Here is a 16,005-nt window from a genome sequence, read left to right as displayed (position 1 = left end):
AGATTGTCAAGAATTTAAAAGTTCGTTAAATGTTTCAAATAGATAACGAAAAATTATGAATACTTACCTTTTTAGAATTTATATGAATTCTTTTTGGCTTTAAAAACTGTAAACCTAAATGACACTCCATTGATAAAGTGGTATCACACCGATACTCTAAAAGCATTCCATGTTTTTGATTTTTAAAACTTAACATTTTTATTTGTGGAGTCTCTGCTTAAGTATTTAGCGCAATTTTTGCATAAGAAACCAAAAAGAAGTTGGTGACATGGAAACGCCTCAACACGTGTTGAGGCGTTTCCATGTCACCAAAGAAGTTATCAGAGTTAAACAGTTTTCATGCCACCCCCCTTCACATCCTTCACAAATAAAACTAGCTGCGCGCGCGCCCCTGACTACGAGATGACTAATTCGTACAAGTAATGTAGCACAAAGGAAGGAGCAAACCAACGAGGTTATATTTAAACACTTCTGTCAAGCTAGTTTTCGTTTTGACATGATCCCCTTCGAGCCTGCTAATTTCAAGGACTACTTTACTCTGTTATTTTTCTTTTTATCTTTTTAGACTGTTCATTTCGTAGGGATGATTTTGAGAATCGGTTTATTAAAAATCATTTAATAACGATGACGAAAAATGTAAAAAAAATCTACCGCAAATAGATGTTTAAGAGCATATTTCTCAATTTGAAATTGCATCCCACGACCAGCGGGTTTTCCAACATTCTAGCACCCTCGTACTGAAGTGCTCCGGCTGGCAAGCACATTTTTGGAACGGGCGAGAGCCGGCCTCTTTAGTTCCCGAATCTTGCCAAGATCCGAGAACTTTCGAAATCCGGATTTCTTGCAACCCGCGACTTTTAGCAAACGCATCCCCCTGCCTTCTTAAATTTTCATGGATGCGCTGAAAATTTCAAAGTATTCTCTCCTACCCCGGTCTTAGTTGCCCTCACGTTTGGTAGAGATCCGACTCCAAATTTTTGCACCCTGCGACTAGCATCATATTGTCTTCATTGCCCCGCCTTGTGATTTCAAGGGATCAGGCTGAAACTTTCAGTGGATATTGTCAATAAATCAATGTTAGAATCATTTATATAATTTTCTACATAATATTGAATGTCTTATTATTTACGAATTTTAAATTAATAAAAATTCCAGGAAATCTACTTAAAATGTTAAAGAATGATGAGACATTACAGAAACCAATAATTGAATAAGTGTAGCGACGCAAAATAACAAAGATATAAACGGGACTAACTGTATATTTTTGTTCTAACTTACAACATGAGAAATTAAAATGAATAAATATGTTTGGTTTGGTCTTCAGAGTTTCTGGCAATCAGCTGGTAATCCAGGGTCTCCACATAAGACTACTTAACTTCGATGATTAGAGTTGATTTTTATTTTCCTAACCTGTTCCTAAACAATTTATTAGTTTACTGTAGATTTTTTGTCACATTTTTCGTGGTAGTCATTGAATAAATGTTAAAAGCTGATTCTCAAATTATCCCTCAGAAATGGAAAATCTATGAAGATTTTAAAGATTGAATTCCTGCTCTTTATGAACAAATATGCACCTTTAAAACGCATGATAGGTCTCAAATAAATCCTAAAAATGTCTCTACAATATTTTCTGTACAAGATTTTAAAGACTGAATTACCGCTTTACAATACTGCATTCTCAGCTCAACTATAACTTTATCTAGCCAGACACTCCCTTTTAGAGAAAGATTACAATTTAAGATGTAAAACCCGGAATTTTCGTACAGGGTTTTATTTTAAGTGTAAAACTAGCTCCAAGGAAGAGTTCACATCTTGTCGACCTTTTTCTTATGTTTAGTTAAACATGATTTACCTGTGCTTCACCATAGGTTCAAGTTCACTCCTGTAATCCTGGGCAATACCAATCATATTGGTGGATAGATCTATTCCATGTACATCTACACCAAACCTAAATAGATGGATAGATAGATAAATAGATCTATTCCATGTGCATCTACACCAAACCTAGATAGATAGATAGGTAGATAGATAGATTTATACCATGTACATCTACACCCCATCTAGATAGATTAAAAGATGGATAGATAAATAGATAGATAAAATCTAAAATAATCTTATTACCTTTTCGCCATATAGAAAGCAGATCCCCCTATGCCACAACCTAGATCAATAATATATTTAATATTATTTTTGTAAACTTTAAGCTACTCTCTTAGCAGTCAGGTTTTTCATGTTTTGTTCCTCAATAAACAATATTTATCGATATAACTTGGTCTGTTTGTCTTCATCTTAAGTCATTTTTTATGGATAAATGCACATATTTTATAAAAAATGCCAATCATTGTTGATCGAGTCTGTAGATTGTAGATTCTATGGATTTGCTGGGAGCTTGCCATATCATAATATGGAACTGTAACGGGCTTATGATTGCACATTAATCATCAGAATGAATTCTCTTCCTTAGTCCATGCAATAAATATTTCTTCGATTTTTTAAAGATTTTGTTTCATTCTTTTGGGTAGGAGGCCCCAAAACTAAAAAGCTTTTTGGTTGGACACCCTGTACATAAGGAGGAATTGACACAGAAAGCATATTTTCCATCCCAAAATGTACCTTTCCAATCTAGCTGATATCAGAGATGTAATTTTGTTAATATTAACATTTATCAGTCTACGTATACTTTTTTATATTTGTTCAGAAAACATATAGATTCAATCTCAATTCTTTTTATTTTCATGATGATATTTGTAAACTGCATTTCATTCATTAATCATAAATTATTAATTTACTTATTAATTATTGATATCATTAGTTTTCAGATATATGCTATGGAACCATGCGATTAATCAGTTGCTCTTTCAAAACGTTTATCATTATCAAATAAAACTCATAAGTTTAGTTTAAATCTTATTGTAAATAAATAAATTGAAAAGCACTTGACAGTCGGTTAACTTATCAACTTTAAACATGTCTATTAATTTAAGGTATAAAAAACTAAGAAGATATTCAAAAAAACATTTTTGGAGAGAATAAAAAATTTAAGATCTAATAATCATTCTTTTTCTTAAATTGGTGGATTTGAACAATAAAAATTTCTAAAAGCATATTAACTATATATCAAATTATTTTACCATTATTTAAATATATGATTTTTTTACAACAAAAAAAATATATATTTACAAGTTACATTAGATATTTCAAATGAATCAATATTTACCAATGTCTAAAACTTTCATCTCTGGTTGAAGACCCAATTTCTCCGTAAACATTCTAAACATTTTTTACACTTTTTAAATTTATAATTGACGCGATCTTCTAAACATATGTATTTCATATCTTTGGAGTAAAAGCAACTCTAATAATCTGATCTGATAAACTAATTATTTGATCATATATTCAACTTATCAGTAGATAAACTGAATATCTGATCAACTGATAATCTGATCTGATAAACTAATTATTTGCTCATATATTCAACTTATCAATAGACAAACTGAATATCTGATCAACTGATAATCTGATCTCATAAACTAATTATTTGATCATATATTCAACTTATCATTACACAAACTGAATATCTGATCAACTGATAATCTGATCTGATAAACTAATTATTTGATCATATATTAAACTTATTAGTAGACAAACTGAATATCTGATCAACTGATAATCTGATCTGATAAATTGATTATTTGATCATATATTCAACTTATCAGTAGGCAAACTGAATATCTGATCAACTGATAATCTGATCTGATAAACTAATTATTTGATCATATATTAAACTTATTAGTAGACAAACTGAATATCTGATCAACTGATAATCTGATCTGATAAATTGATTATTTGATCATATATTCAACTTATTAGTAGACAAACTGAATATCTGATCAACTGATAATCTTATATGATAAACTGATTATTTGATCATATATTCAACTTATCAGTAGGCAAACTGAATATCTGATCAACTGATAATCTGAGATGGAATTTAAAGAATTTGAGCCGCGGTTTAAATCCGCCAAAATCCGTCAAAACCTGGTTTAAATTTAGTGCCTGCCGGCTTAAATCTTGAAACATTTAATACAATTTTAAGTGGAACCAACCATATTTAAACCGCGGCTTAAATTTAAACCGCCGCTTAAATTCTTTAAATTCGGCCACTGATCTGAAAATCTGAGTATTTGATCATATAATCAACTTGTCAGTAGGCAAACTGAATATCTGATCAACTGATAATCTGATCTGATAAACTGATTATTTGATCATATATTCAACTTGTCAGTAGGCAAACTGAATAACTAATCAACTGATTAAAGAGGTCATATGATTTAACTGATCAAGGAGATCAGTTGATCAACTCATCTACTGATCATCTGATTTATTGATAAACTGACGATCAGATAAACTGATCAGTGAGTGAACTGATTAAATGGTCAACTGATCAACAGGTCATCTAAATCAACTGATCAATGGAAGAGCATTGATCACGTGATCAATCAATCAATAACTGATCAACCGACTAACTGAGGTGTTGATCAAATTATCATTAAATAGGATGGATGAATGAATGAATGAATTAATTAATGAATTAATGAATTAATGAAATTAGTTATTAATGAATTAATGAATGAATTAATGAATGAATGAATGAATGAAAACCTGGTTGTAGTTTCTCCTCCTACACTGACATATGTTGTCCCAAAAATTCGTTCGTATCGAAGAATTCCTCGCCTAGAAATAAAAGTAAAAAGTTACCCAAAAAGAAACAGACTTCAGAGGCGACAGAAATCATCCTGTCTGTGTCATTATATTAATGGTTCCCAGTAGTTTTAAACTTGATTCTTGAACTTGACAAATCATTTAAAAATATTTTTAAAGATCTCATTCAAGACAACCGACGTAATTTAAACTTGGGGTCGTCAAATTTGGTGAATTTAAAGTTGGCATTACAGTCTCATCTTTTGTGGGTAACACTGTATACAATAAATAATAAATTGTGGAATTAGAGAGACAACTGTTAGACTCATGTTATGATTTCAAATAGTTGAATTGAATTAATTTTTAACCTACGTTTTTTCTTTTTAATTTTTAGGATACGTCATTACTTTTTAATTTTTATGATACCTTTTTTCTTTTAATATTTAGTATACGTTTTTTCTTTTCAATTTTTAGGATACGCTATTTCATTTTAATTTTTAAGATACGTTTTTTCTTTTTAAGTTTTAGGATTCGTTTTCATTTTATGTTAAATGATAGCTTTTTCAATCATTTGACGTTTTAGAATATGTTTTTTTCGTTTTGCGTTTTATTTCTATTCTTTATCTTTTTCCTTTTCAGGATACGTTTTTTATTTAGCGTTTTAGGTAAGTTTTGAAATGTGGACGGTTTCTCTAGGATTTCCACATTATCATGTCATGTCTAGTAAACTAAAGAATATAAATGTTTACTTTTACTCACATATAATACATTTATAAAACCATTCTTAGCAACCTTTAATATTATCTTTATACAGGGAGCTTTCTGCAGACTCGCCCTTTAAGTTAAAAACAGGTTTTGTTTTCTAAATTTAAACTTTTGATAAATTGTTATATTTAGATATTCCTAAACATGCAACCTAGGTTTATTGACTTGAAAAGCACAGTCAGGATTTTTGAATATAAATAAGTTAAGCCACACAGCTTAGCTTAAACTCTCAACATGACATGTTGAATTAAGGAGTTTAGATTTGTCAGAAGAACTTTGACCAAATGATAGTTTGACTGTAGCAAATATCGTGGCAATCTCCATATTTGTTAACCTGAGCATACCTAGATAAACATGAGCTACGTTACATGATTAAAACATACATTGTCATTAGATTAACTACGTTTATATCTATCCATGTTAATCTTCTATATACATACATTCAACTTAAACTATGCTAAACATGTGTGGAGATAGCTTAACTACGTTATATCTATACTTGCTAATCTTATAAAAACGTACATTAAACTTAAACTATGCTGTATATATATATATATATATATATATAAAAATATATATATATAAACAGAATTTTTTATTTTTAATAAAAAAATATAAGCAAGCACTTCTAAGGATGTTTTCTTTATAGTTTTGCACTATTTTCATGGACAAATAAGCTAGTTTAATACTAATCAGCTGATCACTTAATGGAGTGAGGGAGCACCCCACAGCACCCCACAGTACACCAAAGTACCCCGCAGTACCCAACAGTACCCAACAGTACCCTGCAGTTATTGGGATTGCAAATTGGCGTTGTTGCCATCCCTCCCTCCATTAAGTGGTCAGCTGATTAGTATTAAACTAGCTTTTTTTCCGTGAAAATAGTGCAAAACTATAAAGAAAACATCCTTAGAAGTGCTTGCATATATTTTTTTATTAAAAATAAAAAATTCTGTTTTGTTTCTGTAATAGTGCAAATAGTGCAAAACTATAAAGAAAACATCCATTGAAGTGCTTAACTGACTCTACTTATATTTTTATTAAAAATAAAAAATTCTGTTTGGTTTCTGTACCCCCTCCCCCCAGTATACCCCAGTAAAGCCCAGTACTTTGCAGTATATTGTAGAACCCTGTACCCTGAAGCACTCTGTATACCCTGTTTCCATCACTTTCCATAAAAAGATTTGAGAATTACAAATTGGTGTTTTTGCCATTCCTCCCTCCAATGAATCATCAGCTGTTTAGTTTTAAACCATCAACGGAACCTTTTTTATACTGTTATACACAAATGAAAATAATGCAAAACTAGAGTAAATTGCAGCCCAGAAAAGCTTCTACATAAGTTCTAAATATTTTTGTTCAAAATAAAAATTCTGTTTGGTTTGGCAACTTTTTTCTGCAGAATCTTTCCTACTTTCTGAAAGGTTTCACATCGATATGTATAAGGATATCTACTCGATATAAAGCAATATTTATTAATACTTATCTTAACTCAAACTCTTAACTAAATGAATATAGAAAAAATATGCCGGTTTAAAAAGTTTTAGATAGATATTTGTAATCATCCAGAACAAAAAGTTTTATCAAAATTAAACTTCTTTAGGTTTATTGAACGTTTTCAAAAAAATGCAAAAAAAAATCATTTCTGACAACCCTAGGCTTAGTACGTCAATATAATTCACCAAAACCATACTGCAGTCCTTCAATTATCATACAGGGAAATTTTCATCTTTCTAAACATCCCAACGAAAGATTTGACAGGTTCTTTAACTTTCTCTTTATAATTTTTTAACTTTTAAATAACAGATTAGGATTCAAGAAAAGCTAAATTTGAAATATCTACCAGATATGTCTTCAATATATGATATATTAACTTATCTAGAATATATGTATAGCATACATATAATATATATATATATATATAAATTGTCAAATGGAGTGGAACTGAAATACTTTTGCTTGCAAATCTCATTTCAAACATGGTTAGAAATTCTAGAAAATGTAAAAGAAAAAACAGTTATGTACTTTTATAGGAAGTACATAACAGAATGTGTAGAGTTCAAAATGTACATTTTATGAACAATTTGTAAACAATATAATCTGTACAGTGATACTATACTTTCACATAATGCATTTTGTACAGTTACGTTCCGCAATTTTATAACTGATCAATTAACATGCATGCGTCGATATGGAGTATTGATTTTAATGCATTGATATAAAAACAAACATAGAGCTATGCGAAATTGCATTTATTGATTTTTTTATATAATTGCTCACACAGACAATATGCATTAGATTCATAGAGAATAGAATATATAGAGAGGAATTTAATGGAAAAAAGTGTAAAACGGCCATTTTGTTGTACTGTTTCCATACTGCAGGTGTACTTCACATATTTATGCTATATAACCTTTTGGGCCCTGGAATATCATTTTATTGAAAATCTAAAATTATTGTTAAAAGAAAACCAAATTATGAAATAGGCTGGTTTCATAATTGACCAATGATCATTTCACATAGACTCTATGCCTTCCACTTTACAAACGATGATTTTCCGTTTTAACTATAAATCAAATGATGTTTTTATTCAACTAATTCATTATAAAGTTTATTTAACAGCTTTAAAAATTCGAAATTGAAATGAATAGTCTAGGGAACATACTGTATTAATGTACTCTACTGCATATAATTTGTGAACATTTACATGATTTGTACACTTTGAACTCCCTTTCAGGCTGAAAGGGACTGAAAAAATTCATACCGAGAGATTCTTTTAATTCCTCTCTATATATATACTATTCTCTATGATTAGATTATTAGACTTAAATGTAATTTCATTTCAAATTGTTATGCCTGATTTACAACGGTACCCTTAAAAGTTTTGTCTGATCAAGTATAAAACAGATATATCAGTGTTAACGATTTGAAAATTTATTTTTTTTAATTGTGGATTCTCTACAAAATTGACTTGTTCATTTCCACTGAGAGGGGAAAAATATGGGAATTATCAGAATTGAACACTTTAAAGCCTAGGAAAACGACAACATCATCTATATTATTGATCATTTCAAGGTTTCAACGGGTTAAAAATTGCTAAGGAGAGTTAAGGAGTAAATGGGTTGTTTATATTATACTGTGACGTGCAGGGTGTCCCACGAAACATGGCAGTTGGTGAATAGTTTAAAATGTCTTCTTCCATAATTTGATAAGTTGTTTGATAATAAAGAGACTAATAACTTTTTTTATATTACAGTTATACCATAGTAAAATTTACTTTACAGTAAAGTATATATGAGCTAATCATTTTTTTAAAGTAATACACCGCAAAAAGTCTTTAATATCTAATACAGTATGTGGAAGAAAAATTGTCATTCAAAATTATTCACCAACTGTCATGTTTCGTGGGACACCCTGTGCTAGAGCAGCGTTAGAACCCGTTTATTGATAAACAAATAACATTTGTAAACATTAGTTGCAAAAACCTGAAACCCGAATGCCCAGCTAAGGAATTCCACTCCTTGTTTACAATTTTTATTATTGTTTACAAAAATTACAATAAAACCGGTTCCTTCTTTCTTTTCATGCAATGTTAATACAAAAAACTTATAGCATTATTTTGAAATTACAAAAGTTTTGTTTGAACTTTTGAAAAGAATGTTAGGAATTTCTCATACATCTTGTAACACCTAACAAATTATTCGTAGATTTGAACAAAGTTTTCATAATTTCGAAAAGAATCAAGTAGGTCGATCAAATTGATATTTCAAAGGATAATCAAAGACCAGGGTTTACCTTGTATATTGGTTCTGATCCAACCATTTCTGCAACTTCTGCTTCTTATTCTCAGACTCTTCTACATTGGAATCTGGAGGCATGGTTTGGCTTGGTTAGGTTGGGTTTGGTTTGGTTTGGTTTGGTGCTGTACAGTTGACAACACGAGTATGAGTGAATAAATTTAAGTTATTTCCACTCTGCGGTTTCTGACGAATTTATAACCTCGCACCATGATTAGATTTCCAAACCTGTTCTCATCTAAAAATCCAGGCAAAACTTACACAGTATATAATGTATAACCTCGCACCATGATTAAATTTCCAAACCTGTTCTCATCTAAAAATCCAGGCAAAACTTACACAGGCATCATTAAGCATAGATAAAGGAATTCAGTCTTTACCACAAACTCAAGGTTTCTTATCTCTATATGGTTGCAACATGATGATGTAAACCTTTTATATCTCAAACTTTCTTGATTATAACACAGTTCATAGTTTGAAATACCTAATATCTTCGAAATTAGGTTACAAAGATATAGGGATTTGTAAATCAGAGTTTGTCGCAAAGACTTAATTTCTTTCTCGGAGCTGGATTGGAAGGTAATAAACTCCGTATTGTTCTGTAATTAAAGGTCCAAACAAAAACAAAAGTAATTAATCTTTTGTACTATTTTGTTCTAAAGCCGATTTAAGCAAAAAATTAAGTTTAAAAGTTTATGTTATTTTACTATAAAAGTATTATCTTTAAGCAATTTTTAACATGAAAGGAACAAAAAATATTGAAAATTCACAATTTCTGTCCTTAATGATCTATTTTGAAATTAATTTCAGATTTGAGTATTTGCGCGGTGTGCTCGTGATCTTGTAAAACAAGTTTGTATAAACATCAAGCAGCAGGAGGGAGGGAAAGCACACCACCCTTTTTTCGTCCGACCACAAAAAACGTTACAAAATCAACTTCTCGGCAATGGGCATAGCATAGCACCTTTTTTTCGTCCTGCATTTTTTCGTCCTTTTACAATGTTCGTAAAATCATCTAATTCGAATTTTAAGCCACGTCATGACCCTAACAATGGTTTTGAATAGTTATCCTTTATTTTTATTTTATAAAGCACATGTTGTGGGTGCAGTAGGCATAAAAAAATCATTGAAATATATTTTCAAATCCCTTAAAGCATGCTTATTCTTCAACAATGTTTCAATTGAGAAAAAAAACTGTTGTTTAATAGTTGTAGATTCAAATGAACAGAGCTAATTATGGCATAAATGCTATAGTTTTGGAGTTAAATTAAGAAAACAAATTTTTTGATATTCAATTTTTAATTCCAAATAACTCTCTACCTAATAATCATTCTGAATAACGAAAGTTATTTTCAGTAAGAAAATAACATATATTTCAATTGTAGTAAAGCAATTTTTCAATGCCAGCTCAAAGAAAAAAATTAGACCGATAACTTGAATAGATTGGGCGCTAGGGAGAGGGTTGAAAAAGATACCTAAAAAAGGGTAAAAAAAATGAAAATTTTTTTTTTGTTTTAAACAAATCTCAAAGTGTGACCCAGGTTTCTACATGCATTTTTCAAGGGCTTTTCAAAAATATAGTTTTCAGATCTGTAGCTTTAGTCACAAAAAAGTTATGGTCTATTTTAGATTTTTTTTTTCACAGACCAGACTTTTTTCCGCCATGTACCCTGGCCTATAAATAAAAAATATAACATTTAACAAAAAAACCTTTAAGTTACTATTCATTAAAAATCACAATTTCACGGTGATAGTGTCGAAAATGAGAGTGCTAAGAAAAAAAACTACAGGAGGGGGCGCCAAATGCCCCCCCCCCCAGCCTGGTTAGGGTTAACAAACTTAGTCATAAACAAATCAAAACCATATTGAACAACATCATGTTGCCTAAATTTTAGAAAAAGTGTTTAAAAGGCACAAACAAATACATTTAAAAGCACACAAACAACACCCGCATGAAAATAAGGTTTGGTTGGAAGAAGTAATGCTGAGCGTAATGCCGAGTAGTTGATTTTGTGACGTTTTTTGGTGGTCGGACGAAAAAAAGGTGTAATATTCCTTCCCCCCCTCGCAGCAGCAAATGCAATAAAGAAACTAGAATCTAGAAACCTGACAGACGACGAGGAATATTTTGATTTCACCAAAAAACTAGAAAATACAAGAAAGTCAACCATGTGAGTGGGGCATGATCTGGATTAAATTTATGTACTTTCATTCAAAAATTGAATGCCTTAAAAGTTTTGTTTTGATTCGAAATTAACAAACAATTTCTGAAATTTTTTTCCACATTTTTATGGTTTAGTTTTTGAAAACTTATTTTTTTGTTTGTGGTTTCTCTACAAAATTGACTTGCGAATTTTTTGCTTAAGAAACAATGGAGAAATTATTAAAATTAAACACCTTCCATGTCAGAAAAAATGACGATTTATTCCAAATAATTAATCAATTTCAGATTTCAAGAGTATTGTTGTGAATCGTGCAAACCGTTGAAATTTCTTCATTAAATCGACCCATTCGCAAATTGTAAATATAGTCTTAATCTGCACTTAAAATCTTCAAGGCTGGATCGGCTTTGAAGTGTCGCAATGCCGTATTAATAATGGAATTTACCACATAAAATCACTGTACCTTTTTTGTAGCACGGTACATTTAGCTTTAGATTTTTAACTGGAAAGGAAAAAGAAATATCTAAAAACAAAAAATAATTTGAAAAAATTGTAATCTTTGAAAATGATATTTTTTGAAAACCATTGATATGAATTTACAAATAAGGAAAGGTGCACTCGTCTCTATGGTTGTATCAGACAACCCTTAAACCTTCTAAACAAGTAAAAACTCATAAAAAAAAAGGGATTTTTTTCTTCAGAGTTTAGCCCCTAGCACTGTGGTGGTTATGCCAGGCTTCCTTTGTTGCATTAAACGTGTTGGGTCGACTTTACACTTGGTAGTCCGCTGTACACAGTAGAGAATAAATGCATGTACAGTACATGCTGTACCAGCTTGGATTATGTAACTTTTAGAGTTGGTGCCTTGCATAATAGAGTGGGTGCCTAGCATAATAGAGTGGGTGCCTAGCATAATAGAGTGGGTGCCTAGCATAATAGAGTGGGTGCCTAGCATAATAGAGTGGGTGCCTAGCATAATAGAGTGGGTGCCTAGCATAATAGAGTGGGAGCCTAGCATAATCTGGTGGGTGCCTAGCATGATAGAGTATGTGCCTAGCTTAATAGAGTGGGTGCCTAGCATAGTAGAGTGGGTGCCTAGCATATTCTAGTCGTAGCGTAAGACTTTTATGCATTAATTACTATTTCAACTACTACGGGTATATATTTCTTATATAAGAAATTTTTAGATAACGTTAGATAACACATTGAACAGATTTCCTTAAAAATATACTAGTATTGTGATCTAAAGTTTTTCTCTTTGATGTTTTTATCTAATGTAAAGACATCGTCTCTGTTAATTATTCTTATCTAAAAGTTAAAAACTTTAAATAAAATTGAGTTTTTCAAAGAAAATATCAGATAAAATAGGTTTATATTAGATAATTTCTTTCATAATTAGAAAGGGGGGCAACTTTTTAGAACCATGCTAAACTTTGTCAATAATTAAAACTTAAAATATTTTAAAAGTTGTATACCTGATTAACAACAGTACCGGGTCCATCTTTATCTTGGTAAAATAATGAAATTGTTCTTGCTTTTTTCCTGAAAATTAATGATCAGCAATTTCTGTTTATTTATAAAAATAACTCCCACGTAGCTCCCCTCGATGGTGGGCCATTTTAAAATACGGCACATTTTCTTTAACTCATTGTGTCAGGTCCCCCTCTGGTTTTGGTTTGCGGTGTTTTGTAAAATAGAAAGAAAATTGTTTTATTTTGGACCTTTTTTGACATTTCATATTATGCTTTCAGATACAGAGTTTGTACTGTACCTTGCAATTATTTATTTATTTTCACATCGGATACTCTTACTCCGCTGATCTAAATTGTATAAATGATATTTTCCATTGTCATCCTCCCATAGAGCAGGGGGGGGAGGGGTTGAAAGTTTTTATTAATTATCTTTGAAAAAATAGAGCATATCATCGTCGTAAGACGCTTATCTTTTAAGAAAATAAAGAAAAAAGCAATTTCACACAAAGGAATTGAGTCTTTGGAACAAAATCAAATATTTAAACCTCAATATAATTAGAACTCGATGTTGTAAACCTTTGATATTTCAAACTCAGATTATTTGATCTAACAGAATTCATAGTTTGAAATATCTAAGGTCTGCAACATTTGGTTCCAAAGATAAAGTGATTAGAAAATCAGAGTTTGTGGCAAAGACTCAATTCCTTTGTTCTATGAAACCTTCCTAATATACCATCTTCTTTCGTCTTTCTAAATATATCTTTTTGTTTGTTTGTTTGGAACCGATAAACGTCAAAACGGTTGAATCGATCGGGCCAAAGGGAAAGTTTATGGATGCTCTACATACTAAACAATTGTCTTCAAAATCTGCGACAAAAATTGTAAATCCGCAAACAGAATTTAAGGTTTTATCGGAGAGAAAATGCTGAATTAATGAGCAACAAGTAAAAGTTGAATTAGAAGATGGGCCCGAAGCGCCCTGTTAGCCTAGTTTACAAAATAAAAAAAATTGATTTCGGCTCNCCTTGCAACACCCTCTACTGAAATGTAAGAGCAGAGTTAACCTCCTTCTGACGTTTTAACCAAATTTTTAAAACTTTAAATTGAAATAAAACCATTATATATATTTGCTTCGCAAAAAAATGTTAAATATTTTTAACTGCCTTTCGTAATTTTTCTTGAATTTAAATTCATTGATTTTTTCCGACAACTTATTTTTTTGGCAAAAAAAATTACTGGAAAATAAGGAATTTGACGCGACAAATGTTTCTTATCGGCCTTGAAAAAAAAAATGTTTGTATTCGGTAAAAATATAGAATTCCAATTCTTCTCAAATATTTTCTATAGGCGAACATATCATCGTTTAGATTTATTTTAAACTATTTTAACAATTGTTGTATCATCAAATTCCTTCCGCCTTTACAAAAAGCTCCAGGATCCGGTTTAGATTAAATACCTGAACTCAAATATGCCAAAATAAAACAGAAAAGCAAGTATCCATGGGATGAATCTATTTGTAAATAAATCCATTGAAAGATTTAATTATAAAAATGCATAAAATAATGTTAATCTTTGTAATAGAAGAATAATAGGCTCAATCATAAATTTTAAATCAGGAATTTCCTTCTTAACCTTCCCTCCCCAACCCCTCAGCAACATCTAACCTTCCCTCTCCCACCCTCATCAACATCTAAACTTCCCTCCCAAACCCCCCAGTTTTGAGATTACCCCGCGTGAGTGTCTTTTGAAATTACGCCTACAATCCCTTTAATGTTAATAATGTATGGCGTATCTTAAAAATAATCTGTAAAAGTTTGTTTCCCGCTATCTATCAGATTACCTTCCGACAATTGTAAAACTTGGAATTTTAGAAATAAGTTTTATATTTGCAATTCTTTATATTGTCAAATTCAATAATAAAGATAAAGGAATTCAACAACCAGTAATATTTTCGTGTATTTCTGGTTGTTTACTGGTAAATTCAATAAAAAAAGGAATCAATTTTTTTCTATATTATATACTCTTTTTATAAAAAGGCATTTTTTTAACATGACCATTTTCCATTATCCGTACAATTTTCTATTTTTTAGTCTGTTTAACAAACTTATAAGTATAAAAATGATAAACCAATTAAAATCAATTATTTTACATGAAAAACAGTTCGATTTTAAGCGAGAAAATTTTTTTATATTGTTCTAAAAAAACTGTCTTTAATGTACCTTTAAATCTATTAAGAGATTTTATTTCTTTGGTATTAATGTCCACTTTGTTCCATAGCCTTGGAAACATTACTGACGGAAAATTGTCTATATATTTAATTATTTATTAACGACTTTTTCTAGCTTATAATATTTTTTTCAGGTTTTAACCCTGTAAAGGGGGGGTCTGAATCTATGAATAGGCTGGGGGGTGTTTGGCGAAACGCCCCCCCCTAAAAAAGGCCGTAGAGAATAGGTATAGGGTTGAAATGCATGTCATACCCCTTTTTACCAATGCCAGCTCATTGAAGAAAAAAATTAGACCGATAACTTCAATAGTTTGGGTGCTAGGGAGGTTTAAAAAACGCCAAAAGAAGGATCAGAAAAATGAAAAAAAAAATTCTTTTTAAACAAATATCAAAGTGTGACACGTGTTTCTATATCCATTTTTCAAGGGCTTTTCAAAAACATAGTTTTTAGATATGTAGCATTAGTCACAAAAAAAGATATGGGCTATTTTAGATTTTTTTTCCAAAGACCGGACTATTTTCCGCCCTGTACCAAACCCTATGCATTAAAAAAAAATTTACAAAAAATCCTTCAAATTACTATTCATTAAAAGTCACAAAATTTCACGATGATAGTGTCAAAAATGAGAGTGCTAGGACAAAAAAAATAAGGGGGGGCGCCAAACGCCCCCCTCCAGACTTTTCCCCATTTTCTACAAAAACATACATGTACTGCTTGAACAATTTGTTTGCAAAAATGTTTTAATATTTATATTTGCAAAATATTAATATTTACTTTCTAGTTGACAAAAGAAAATATTTACATACATTCAAATTTTTTAAATCCACGTTTGACAAAGAATATTTGGGATTTTCGAGCAATATTTAGTGGTAGGCAATGA

At 30.7% G+C, this 16,005-nt stretch overlaps 1 protein-coding gene across 1 annotated transcript in view; it reads right to left on the bottom strand.

The window, feature by feature from the left end:
- The window catches only part of LOC111696920 (phosphomethylethanolamine N-methyltransferase), a 22,228-nt gene extending 12,712 nt beyond the window's left edge, over positions 1-9,516 (bottom strand). Inside the window, exons 1-5 of the mRNA XM_023466709.1 lie at positions 9,262-9,516; positions 4,663-4,734; positions 3,218-3,270; positions 2,122-2,161; positions 1,853-1,948 (exon numbers count right to left, since the gene is read on the bottom strand). Coding sequence (XP_023322477.1) covers positions 1,853-1,948; positions 2,122-2,161; positions 3,218-3,270; positions 4,663-4,734; positions 9,262-9,344 — 344 coding nt within the window. The 5' untranslated portion in view covers positions 9,345-9,516. The remainder of the gene's footprint in view (positions 1-1,852; positions 1,949-2,121; positions 2,162-3,217; positions 3,271-4,662; positions 4,735-9,261) is intronic.
- Between the last annotated feature and the right edge of the window lie 6,489 nt (positions 9,517-16,005).

This window comes from Eurytemora carolleeae, unplaced genomic scaffold, assembly GCF_000591075.1.
Source record: "Eurytemora carolleeae unplaced genomic scaffold, Eaff_2.0 scaffold271, whole genome shotgun sequence".
In the NCBI taxonomy this organism is placed as follows: domain Eukaryota; kingdom Metazoa; phylum Arthropoda; class Copepoda; order Calanoida; family Temoridae; genus Eurytemora; species Eurytemora carolleeae.
Note: the sequence above shows the minus strand (reverse complement) of the source record. Positions and strands in the feature narration are given on the sequence as shown.